Genomic DNA, 12492 nt, shown 5'->3' on the forward strand with positions numbered 1-12492 from the left:
GCCTACCCTTCACTCAAGCATTAGGGAACCTGCTACTTCTTTGACTCATCCACTTCTTTTCAGGATATATACTAAGTCTAAAGTTTCACTAGCGAACCCCTTTGCTGTCACTCAAGCTTCGACGAACCTGCTACTCTTTCCGATGTGACCCTTACTAGGTTATATCACAATAGAAGTTTTGCCAGCGAACTCGTTGCTTATCATTTATTCAATCATATGTTCAGAAAACCCTAATTAGTGCTTCCAGTTCTGCCTAACCTGCACTAACTTTCCTCGAGCCACTGACCTCACCACGGCGTGGATTCCCTTTCCACCCGCTATTCAATTCCCCGGGGATTCCAGACAAACACTAAACAATTACTAACAAGTAGGTTAATACATGAATCAATATAACAATAAGAAAAGCAATTTAAAACATTTCATAATTTCCAAATCAAAACATTTCACGTGATTGATCAAGTCACAAAAAATTGTTTTCCTTTTTAGCAGCAATAATTTTCTTGTTTTAGCAGCAATAAAATTTTTAGCAGCATCCGACCTACTGATCTATCTTAACTAGTCCTACCTAACTTTAACTAGTCCCTAACCATAGCTCTGCTACCAGAAAATTACTGATAGAGATCGCAGGTCACCCGGTCAATAATTTCACCATACACGTACCAGGCCCATATACTAAGTTCAATTTATCTCATACATTAATCGGGTGACCATACACTCTACTACCAGTAACCCTGAGTCCTTTCCTATTTATTACTCATGTACCCGACTTACCAATCCACCTTTACGGGTACCTATGACCACAATTGATCAGGGAGCTAGCTGTGAAAGAAAGGCAGACAACCAAAAATACCAACATATACTCTTATACTTTCATTAAATGACCACAAACTACTGGAAAGTTTTAAAAGTTTATCTAGAATTCAGATTCGGAGAGCATACAATTTACTACCAAAAGGCAGTCAACAATCAAAATAACAAACAGTACGTAACCATAAAGGAAGAAAATTAAGGCAACCATTTATGAATCTATAGGAAGGTAAGAACAGGGAACATGCTTAGCAGTAAAATCAGGAATGGAGTTTTCAAAGAAGAATGATTATAACTGAGGAAAATTTTCTTTAGACACAACTCTAGAATTTCACTACTGGGAAAATACTATAACGTTTAAGAGATCCTATATATCTATAGGAAGGGAAAGAAGAGGGAACACGCTATATTTCTAGAAACCTTACTTCGATCAATTTGAGAAGAGAAAATTATAAACCACATCTATATTTCATAAACGGTATGAAGAATTGTACTAAAGGGAAGGGTAACATAGGAACATGCTAGAAAACAGCAATAACGTATTAGCTTTCATTCAGTAGCTTTGCGAAAGCATGGAAAGTCAATTATGTGCAAGAGTATGTCTTTATTAAAGCAAAAGACAGAAAATAGAAAGTGCAGTATAGAGTTTCGGCACTATATATTTACCTAGAAAGGTTTGAAGACCAACCCTGGCCACGGATCAGTCAAGGACAGGAAAACCCCCAAGGAAGGACAGTCATCAATGGGACAGCAGGTGCAGAATGGACACCCCAGGAAAACCAGATTAGGATCAGGACAGGACCACCAAGGCACGACCAGCACCCGCAGTTCGGAAGCAACGCCTGCGCTCCACCCTCTCTGCAGCTATCAGTCAGAACCCCGATTAGGTTTGCGAACTCCCCAGCAAAATGCTCTGCCAGCACTTAAGGTTTAGTAAAACCTCTTGAGTCTATGGTATATTTCGGACAGAGTGCTCCGCAGCCCTCTGTATCAGTCACCTATTGAGAGCGTTGGGTCAGTGACAGGTCAGCTATTCAGACAAGTCGGACAAAATCTCTAGCTCAGACTAGGCTAGTTATACTGTTTTCGGGTCAGTGTACCACCCCCCAAATGTTGCAAGTGTCAGAATCCCCAATTTCGATTGGTCCCCAGGTAGGATAGGTCAACACACCAATCATCTTCGAATTCTACAAGCCTAAATTTGCATGCTCTGGGACCGGGTAGTGATTTTGGGGTTCTCATGAGACAATCTTCGGAATACAATGGAAAAATAACAAATGTTATAATTTCGGTACAGTCAACTCCATCCTGCTGGGTCGCAGGTCGTGTTCTCAGGTGCTTCTTGACTGTGGCTGCCAGCTGGCTGAGTTCCACTGCTCAAGGTTGCCTTCTCTCTGCCATGGCGACATGCGCAGTAGGGACTTTCAAGATGGTTCGCGTCTCCCTCAGACCCCCAATATCGCGGTACATGAAAAATAAGCGAAAACAAATTAAAACATAGAATATAAATGAATTCACTGTATACCATGAACATCTACTCTATACCCCTTACTGTATAATATACTATTGCGTGAATGATTAGTGCAAACAGACAACAACATAAAACCATCCGCGCAAGCTTCACCATGTGAGTACACAGACAGCCATTTTAGAAGCAAGTGCGCAAGCGCAAAGACTCTCACCAAAACTGCAAGTGCGTCACGTCACGTGAGTGTGACTAACGCATGCGCAGAAGAAAACCCGCCAAGCAGCGGCCATTTTTAGGAACAAGGGTTATTGAGTTAGTAAACACATAGGCAAGCGTCACTAGGACACCCCAAATATCAAAATAAAGGGAAATTAGTAAGACGGACAGGTTGGATTACATGATTAAAGTTATTTGAGGTTCTTGAATTCAAGCAAGTCGCGTAATATGCGAAATCTTGCTCCATCAATACTACATGCTTTGCCACAGTTGAAATGGAGAAAATCTGTCTTCGACCTAAAGAACTACAGCAACACAGTGCCTCAGTCTTTATCAGGCCTCAAATTGAATAGACAGATTTTGTGCAGGCAGGTGTGTCCCAAAGGACATGTTAAGTAAAATTGTTTACTCAGTCCCAGTATCTTATAGGGAAATTGTGGCAGGAGGATTGTTGCACTTATCCGTGTAATTTGGCTTTTTACATTATTGTTGAAACAGGCGTTCAAATTCTAGGCAAATTTGACATTGGGAGGTAGGTGTTTAGCAACTAGAACCCTCTAAATCAAAAAAGCACATCTAAAGACATTTCTGAAAAATAATGTAATACAACATTCTTAAGGTCTATGCGTTGATATCCATGTGTTAGACTTGAAATTTTTGGAAAGTGTCAGCTGTGAGACCATACATATGGCAACCAGAATTTAAACATAGTGTACAACTATGTGATTCATGCATCCTGATTTGATCTCAAATGTTTGGTAGTAGGAAGGGATGTCTGTTACTGTACCAGAGCAGTTACCCAGGCACACTCTAATTCCTGTATTATCCAGCAACAGGTTGGGGCAAAATGTGCTGACCAGAGCACTTGTGCCCATTGTTAGAGAGTTATTTCTCTCTACCCACGAGGGGTTACTCCTCTATTGTTTTTTCATATTAATTGGGGGACCAGGAGTTCCCACCTCACATAGTGCCTGTCATTATTATTATCCCTCTCTCTCTCCATTGTTGCGAAGAACACTCTAATTCCTGCCTAGTCCCCTAAGAAAAGGTGTGTGGAGGACCCAGAGCAGCACTGATTGTAGGACATCAGAACACAAGAGACGTGTAGTTTGCACAAAGTTGTTGAGAAATTTGGTGGCAAATATTATTAAAGGTTTCAGCTGCTTCTACCTCCATAGGCATGCACATACCTGTGGGGAAATTGTAGGCGAGTTAAAGGAGAATATAAACATTTCACCCCGGAAAATGACTTTCACCTTTATTTCACAACTCCTGTTAAGTATGGTGTGCCATAAAAGCGATCATAGTTCATCTACTGACAGCAGTATGTCTGTGTTTCTTGGGGATCATTTTCCCACTTAATTCATTCTGTCTACTTTTTTTTTTTTTAATTAGGCGGAGCTGCGTGCTGCTGTTTTTTTGGCTTTGGAAGAACAGGAAAAGGTAGAGGTAAGCAGTTCACATTGCAAGTCTTTGACCTATCACCACAGGACTATGGAGAAAGCTTCTTTTTATTTATTGATGCTCCTCAAACCTAGAATGGCTACTGGATAATGTGTTTTTTGTTGTGTTTTAGTCACTATTTGGTAGCTTTTGTATTCCTCAAATCGTGAGATGAAGTGACAGCTGTTAATCAGCTGGTGTTCTCGTCTCACCCACTCCCATGCATCATTTCTATGCCCCAAAAATGCAGTCTTCTGCTTGTTGAATGGGGTGTACCGGGCCTTTATTAAGTAGTGAAGCTGCACACAGTAGGATCTTATGTTGATATATTGATTTGTATGTTATGTTTCTTGCTTGCATAGTGCTTACTAAGGCTTCTGTTGGGGAAGGATTTGTCATGGAAGGAAAAGGATAGAAGGAGAGGGAGTGAGCAATACGGAGGCACAGGAATAAGAGTATTAAAAAGGGAATAAATGTTCTTTTATATTATTATATGGCACTTAAGCATCTCTTAAACTGCTTCACAGTAATTGGGGGCTAGAGGGGTTTTAAGAAAGAAAAGGTATGGTGAGGAAATAGAAGAAAGAATCGTGTTTTGTTTAATTATTTGAGCATTTTGTTCTGCACTGTATTTTGTCTGTCAGCAATTTTCCTCCAGACATATGATAAAAAAGTGGAAGTTAAGAACTTCATATGCTTGTAAAACACAAATGTCCTGTCACTGATATAGTACTTGGTTTAGTCTCACATTTTTGACGTAAAAAGAACACGGATATATTCAGAACTGGGCTAAAATGAGCACGCTAGAATCATGATAGGGCTGTCGTATTTAGAGTCCTCCCATTATCGGACAGCCCCCATAAACAGAACCCATAAATAAACGAGGCTTCTGCATACACAGGACCTCCAAATATTTGAAATAAGTAGAATCTTGGCCTATTCAGAGTCCGTTATAATCAGAGAGGTGGCATAATCAGAGGCTTGCTGCAACCCAACACATGACATAAACGCTGGAGTTATCAGTACTCTAATATTATGGGAAAACTGCTACCATTTGCCATACCATTATATGGAACCAGATGGAACAATTAGATTTTATTTTTTTACACAGGTAAGTAGATTTCTGAAATATCTGGCCCTATGGCAAGTAGGTTTTAGTTAAAATTCCGCACCCTGAGTGTTCAATTTGTCTCTTCCTTATTTACATGACTTATGTTCCTCTCCCCGAACCTCACTGCATATCCGTTTTCCAATAGTTTTTCTCTTGTAAACTTGTGGCTTTGATATCTGTCTCGCTAAACTAATGATCCTTTATGCTTCTGCTTCTATTGGCTTTGGGCCTTTGATGTGCATTTGGCCCATTTAATTCCCTTGACTGTCTCACCTTTCCTCATCTTTCTGTCTTTGTGTTCTACTGTCTTAATCACCTCTGTACCTAAGGTGTCTGTTGGTCTCTTTCTTCCTCTCCCTTTGTGTGTGTTTCTCTCTTGTTCTGTTTTTTTTTTGGGTTGATAGGAAGGCCAGGCAAAAGAAAGGTGTAGGCGCCTTTTCACCTCCAATTCGTTATAAATTTAGAAACTTTAACCGCAACCATAAGCCAATTCTGCTAATACTCCTATTTCATGTATCCCATCTTTGCAGCCACAGGCCCGCTCGTCTCCATAGAATTTAATGATCAGTGATTTGTACATTCTAATGGCGTTTTAGGGCAATTTTATTTAGGTAGTGGAAGAGCTGATGCCTAGATTTTTTTTGTTGTTGTTGTAAATCTAGTGCTTCAGAATAGCACGATGATCAATGTAAGAGGCAATAATCAAAATATTTAGAGTAGGCCCCAGACTTGTCTTTTCAAACATTTGTCTGTTTCCATCCTTGATACCCTCATTATTTATTCATTATGCCATCTAATTTGAAGATGGTATGCACCCTTTTTTGTTTACAGTTTTTGTGTTAAAAAAACGCCATTAGTTGGTATTGGTGAAACTGAGGTCCCTTTCGAATGACATCAGTAGAATCGACGGAGTAGGTGATAAATCAAGCAATGATAATGCCTAAAAGAGTGACATTTCACTAGCATGTTTTGGTTAAAGTTGTTCCATCAGCTTGTTTGCACTAGATATTGGTGTATGAAACTAGGTAATTTTCCTTAGTGATGTATACAATTACAGTCCAAGTTGAAATAGACATTTATAGGAAGAGTCCATTTACATTGGTATTACATGTCTGCTTGAGACTATCGTTTCCACACTGTGTGCTCTCTGGCCGTAATTGTCTCTTTTTCTAATGTACAACGTTTTTTTAATTTTCCAACAGAATAAAACTCCTCTTGTGAACGAAAGCTTGAAGAAGTTTTTAAATACAAAAGATGGTAAGGTCTGCACGTTTTTAGGAGAGGCTTTGTTACCAGCTGTGAGCTAAAAAAGTTAACTTCAAACATTAGAGTAGTTGACAACAGGTATACTTTTGACTTTGGGTTAGTAAGATATTCTTGTTTCTTTGCCATAAAGTAGCTAGAATATGTAAAAAATAAAATCACAGCAAGCTACTCCATGTATAGAAAGAAAGCACCGGATACAATGTGTATGAAATTTGTAGCCGCAAGTGGGTGTTTTCCTTCCGTCATATCCGGTTCATAGTAACATCAAATTCCTAATAAACCAGTAATCCAGTAAATGAGTAGATTACAAATAAAAAGGTCCTGTACAAAGCAAGTATAGAAGTAATGTTTCAGACCAATTAGCGTGATGCACAGATAATGTGCAATAATTGGGCTCAATGGCTCTGCTTTGCTGATATTCAGTCACAGCGTTATGACCAACAGTACTACATTTCATATCTCAAATTACATTCACGCTTTCATGTTAATACAAATTTGTGGATTGCATCAGCAAATATTTTTGATCTGTTAAGTTCTTTCCAGCTCCCTATTTTAAATGTTGCCTTAATTTTGTATTCCTTTAGATTGTATTGTCCGTTCTTTTTAATGTTTAAGACATTGTGTTCCTAGTTTCATGTTTTAACTACTTCACATGTTTACATGCTATTGAAGTTTTGTTCTTATGCTGACGTAGTAAATGTAAATGTAAATGTTTTTGAGCTTGTAAAGCGCACTGCTACCCGTCCATAGGTCTCCTGGCGCTGTATAATTCTGGGGAACCCGTCCTGGCTTTCCCTGTGGGATGGTACCTTGCTGGGAGTCCCCAAGGTGGAGCCAGGCATCCCCAGAATTGGTGGGGCCGTTGTGGAGATTAGGCAAGCTAATGCCCAGAGTTGCCGAGTGGAACCCCTGATTAGAGTGAGCATCGAAGCGAGAATTATCGAGTCCGCTGACCAAGGTCTACGACCCTGCCGCGTCGGGAATTGAACCCCGGTCCCGGGCCGACTTCTGCTCTCGGGCCTGCCGCCTCTAACCAGTGAGCCACACTACTCCACTAGTAGCACCCTAATATACTGCCAGTGGATCACCAGCCTGCAGTACAGGATTATGGTCATTCACTTGCATTATGCTGATGGTGGTTTACCTTAGCAGCAAGGCTGCTGCTTTGCACAGTACGAGCGCTAGTTCTAATACTAAAATCTAGAATCTAGCCTATCCAAGGAGTGGGGTAATTGCATGTCTGAGGATTATGAATAAGAAGACCGTTGTGAAGATCACTTGAAACTTTACAAGGAAGATTTGAAACTAAAATTTCAATTTCCTTTAGAAAATATCCTCTGTCTGAGTGAAGCGGTTGTGAACTCAAAGAAATGTTAATTGCTACAAACTCAGAAAGATATTTGGTAATGTGAGCTGTTTCTTAAGATGCTTACTCATATCAGTTTGCAGCTCCTACCGCTAACTTTGCTCACTCAGTCTAGGTGCATAATACTAGATGTGAAAGATGCTCGCAGTATATAGTGAAATCATAGAGCCAGTTCACAGAATTGAAATTGAATGCAAGAGTAAGATTTTATACTTTATGTGAATGGAGCTAAATGTATTGTAAAACATTGTAGTAAGCTAAAAGAATATTTAGAAAGCACAACATCAGCAGGACTTGCATGTTTTTATCATCAAGCCAATCACTGTTACTAAATCAGTTGGACATATCTATTGTAACCCTTTGATGCACTTCGTTTGTCATTAGCAAACAATAGTGTGGGAAACTGGCTCTTTATATACTATACCAAAATGAGGTATAGTGTGTATAGAGTCCTGGTGACCCCAGAGGTGGGCAGAGGTTAAAGTTAGATGGAACCTTACTCCCTGTTTGTGTGGTAGAGTGGTCGAGCAGTAAGGCAGTATCAGAGGACAGTGTTAAGCATTTGATGTACACACTCAGTCAGCAAATGAATTCACACACTCAAGAACTGAAATCTAGGCCAATTGTTTTTGTATAAAAAATATACTGTTGTTTTACCGGTTGGTGGCTGCTGGCGAGCAGCCCACTGGGTTGTGGGAGCAAAGCTCCTAGGGTTTAGGTCAGGGCAAGTGTGGAAACAAAGTAGCACAAAAGGTGCACCCTCAGCGGCACCCGGGTAGCCGGATGCAGAGTGCTGCTTCGACGTCAGGCGCCCTGTTGTTTTTAATGGCGAACCTCTGGTTTGCAAAAGCACTACAGGCAGGGAGACGAAGGACTTCTGGGTGCGGCTACCACTTCGAGAGGTAAGTTGGGAAGTGAAGGGTTAGCTAGGCACCGTTGGTTTGGGCACACAAGGCCGTGGGGCGTCGGGTGCAGTGGTGCCTTTGGGGTCGAGTCTTCTTACCAGCTCCTGGTCACGGGCAGGGGGCCTTCTGGATTGAGACTGCAGGCGTCGGCTGGAGGCTTGAGGCAGGTCAGGGGTTGCTGGATCTCAGGTCAGGATCATCGGGGTGACCTCTTGTGGTGTTGTTTTCACTCTATCTCGGGCCGGGTTCGGCTGGTGCAGAGTGGGCTGGATTCGCGGTCTCCGGCGGCTGCCAGAGGTTGCTGTTGACCAAATCCGGTGTTCATGGGAGAAGCAGTCTTTGGAAGGGAAGGCAGGCAGATCCTCTGGGGTTTTTGAGGTTTCTGGCTGCAGGACACACCGGGATTTCGCAGGAGCAGGTTCGAGGGGAGACAGGCCTGTAGGGCTGGGGCCAAGTCAGTGGGCGTCTTCCTCTTGTTAGCTGTCTACACGGCTGTTCGGTCCTTCTTCTTCTTTTCTTCATGTCGTTTCTGGATTAGAGAAGCAAGGCTCAGGGTGCCCCCTAAGTAGTAGATTTAGGGGCGTTACAAGTAGGTAAATGGCAGGGACCAATGGGTCCCTTCCCTGGGATGGGTACATCCCCTATTGTGCCACCCTCCAGTGGGAGGGGGCACAAGCCTGTCCCTGGTTGGTTGGGTCCCCCCATCCTCAAGATGGTGGGGACTCTGAGTTGTGCTTCACCTTGCCTCCCCCACCTGTGGGGTGGAGTTGGCAGAGGTGGGCACACCTGTCTCCCTCACTTGTTTTTCGCACCGGTTCTCCCACCCATGATTGGGGTGCAGAACCAGTGGGGACCAGTTCCTGAAATCAGCAAGTGGTCTGGGGAAGCTCACAAAGGCGGCATGCCTTTGAAGCTTCCCCTTCCTGAACCCTGCCCATCTTGTGGGAGGAGACTTGGCACCTCGTCCCAGGATGTGCATTGTTTCAGGCCCCCGAGAGCAGCAGGCTCTCGACCAAGGGGTCCAGAAACATGTCTGTTGATGGCAGCCTAAGCAGCCACTCAGTCGAGACATTAGAGATGGGTTTCGTTTTCAGGGGGCATCTGCGATGCCGCAGTGTGCATTTTTCATTAAATCCCACACTGGCATCGGTGTGGGTTTAATGTGCTGAGAAGTTTGATTCGAACTTCCCAGTTTTCAGTGTAGCCATTATGGTGCTGTGGAGTTCGTAATGACAAACTCCCAGCACCATAGACTCTTACTGGAAGCACTGCACTTACAATGTCTAAGAATGGACTTAGACACTGTAGGGGTAGAGGGCTCATGCACCTGTACCCTCACCACTGGTATAGTGCACCCAACTAGAGGGTTGACTGATCTATGCCAGGGCAGTGGGTTGTAGGCATGGCACACATGGATGTGTGCCATGTCGACTCTTTACTTTGTTCTGCACCAAAACACGCAGCCTGCAAAGGCAGTGTGTGAGTGTAGTGGTACAGGACCTCTAAGGGTGGCACAAGAAGTGCTGCAGCCCTTAGAGGCCTTCTCTGGTCACAGGGCCCTGGGTACCTGTAGTACCAGGGGCTGACTTGTGGCCAGAGATGCCAATTGGGTTTAGTTTTGGGGAAAGAAAACAGGCCCTGGAAACCTGATTGGCAGGGACCCAGGGCACACCAAGTAAAAGTGCATCAGTAGTCTGGCAAAAAGTGGGGGTGGGGGGAGGGGGGTACTGCAACAGAAACCCACTTTCCTACAAATAGTCTTGAACGTATTGCCTTTTTTATGAAGGCACCGGGTTCAAGACCCTTTGTTAGTCACTTAATAAATGAAAACTTTGTTTTCTTTTGTGCCATGTGAGGTTACCCCAGCTCATGCACTTTCCAAGGGAAAGACAACTCCTAGGGCACTATTTCTGTTTAATGCTCCTCCTGCCATTACTCTTTCAGTACATATTTCTTATTATCGAGCTGCTCATTACATTTGTCAAACGGGAAATAAAACATTTAATGTTAGAAAATAGCCAGCTTTACATATTTAAAAGATGTTGCAGCATTTGCTTTCTGCACTTCAGGCGTGACAGGTGTTTGATAAATATTGTGAAATTGTATCACTACCTCTGAATAATATAAAAATAATGTTACATTTATATTTGGACACTGAATGTCACTTTTACGCCTGGGGTTTGACAGTGCAGTTGTGACATAGGGTTATTGCTTTCAACAGTGGCATAACAATAGCCCTGGCAATGGGAGGGGGGGGGGTTTGAGGGAGGCCCTGAGCTCCACGGGTGGGCCTGAGATCTCCTGACTGGGGTTAGAGCATGGGATGGCCTCTTCCATGCATTTGGCAGGGCGGACCCCGCAAGTTTCCACTGAGAGAAGGGCGACGCAGTCAGCAGTATAAGTGGTTCAGCAGGAATCCCCAGTGCTGAATGAGCCCTCTCCGGTGTTGGATGGATCTGGGCCAGCTCCATGTTAACCTGCTTCAGTTGCTCATCCATCTGAGCCGGCGCCGCCTCCACCAGTACCGGTGTTGAAATTGTGGACTCGGAGATGGGCCAGAGACTTTTGGAGGAGCAATAGTACTTGTTGGAAGGAAACCAGTATCTGGAGGAGGTGGAGATAGTTTCCTTCGATCCTGTATTGAAGACTTGGAAGTAGTGAGTGGGCTTGATACTTCGCCTGGATTTATTGTCCCCAAACGTCATTGCTCCTCTGGAGGTCACATCCTATCATTCTGTGATTAGAAAAGCAGCAGTGATGCTAGATTTGCCTTTGCCGTCTACATATCTGAAATCAAACTTGTTGACGGAGGTGCTTCATTCTTCCATGTCCTCATCTGAACCTTTGTTAACTTTTATTGAGGCCCTCTCTGAGCCTTTTCTTGAGATTTGGCAGAAGCCCAAGTCAATGGCTGTAGTCTCCAGATCAATTGCAAGACGGTACAAGCCTGCTCCAGGTGACCTATTGTTTTTGTCTATGCATCCTACTTCTGAGAGTTTGGTGGTGCAAGTGTCCTGCTGTTCAAAGTTGACACCTGGATGCTTTTCCTACAACTCCTGCTGATAGGGAGCCTAAATGGATGGAGCAATCAGCAAAGAAGTTATTCTCCTCTGGTAGCATAGTTCTGAAGTCTACCAATGCAATATGTCTGTTGGGACATTATATCAATGCATTGAAGGAGTCGGCCAAGGAGATGGTTCCGAAATTGCCTGGTGATCTTCAAGGACATTTCTCGTAGTTGCTGAATGGCAGCCAGGCTGCTGCCCACCAGGTAATTCAATTTGGCTTTTACACTCCTATAGATATTTAACTCTATCAAAAGAGCAATCATCTCTATTCTTTTTCAAATGTTGAAAAAAGGTGGCAAAAAGTGCACACTATTGGCCATTTGGTCGGTGATGGCGTGACACGTGTGAGACTACGATACATCTGTCACCTACTTGATTCCACAAGGTGGTGCCTTTCAATTGAATAACTCAGATAGAGACAATTGCCCTTCCGATATAGCTAACCGTGTGCACTGTTTGGCGCCTTTTTTCAACATTTGAAAAGGATAGAGATGATTGCTCTTTTGACATAGTTAATATACCTATAGGAGCCCCTTTGTAAGTCCCTTTCGGTGTTTTAAACTTTGAGTCGTCTGGTTCAAATTAAATATTGAACTAGCATGAAGGGCCTTTTTTTTTTGATAATCAAGTTTATTGATTTTAAAACAAACCACAAATTTACATTGGCAGCAAAATCAAACAGCAAGGAAGATGACAGACACCTATAAGTCATTCTTCAGGTTAGAGTCTGGCACAAAGTTATCACGATTCATAAAACACACACATCCCTCAGGACAGTAGATTGAACCACTTACCGCAAATCTTTCCGAATAGTTCAGGGCAGCCCCGGGCTTCAAAGAGGG

General features: G+C 42.9%; 1 protein-coding gene across 6 annotated transcripts in view; it reads left to right on the top strand.

Moving 5' to 3' along the window:
- The window catches only part of CEP43 (centrosomal protein 43), a 293859-nt gene that overhangs the window by 56427 nt on the left and 224940 nt on the right, over nt 1-12492 (top strand). For 5 of the 6 annotated variants that reach the window (XM_078648540.1, XM_078648541.1, XM_078648542.1 and 2 more), the window contains exons 3-4: nt 3887-3940; nt 6248-6302. In XM_078648540.1, coding sequence (XP_078504666.1) covers nt 3887-3940; nt 6248-6302 — 109 coding nt within the window. The remainder of the gene's footprint in view (nt 1-3886; nt 3941-6247; nt 6303-12492) is intronic. The other variant, XM_078648545.1, reaches the window with a different exon arrangement.

Source organism: Lissotriton helveticus, chromosome 6 (assembly GCF_964261635.1).
Source record: "Lissotriton helveticus chromosome 6, aLisHel1.1, whole genome shotgun sequence".
Taxonomy (NCBI): domain Eukaryota; kingdom Metazoa; phylum Chordata; class Amphibia; order Caudata; family Salamandridae; genus Lissotriton; species Lissotriton helveticus.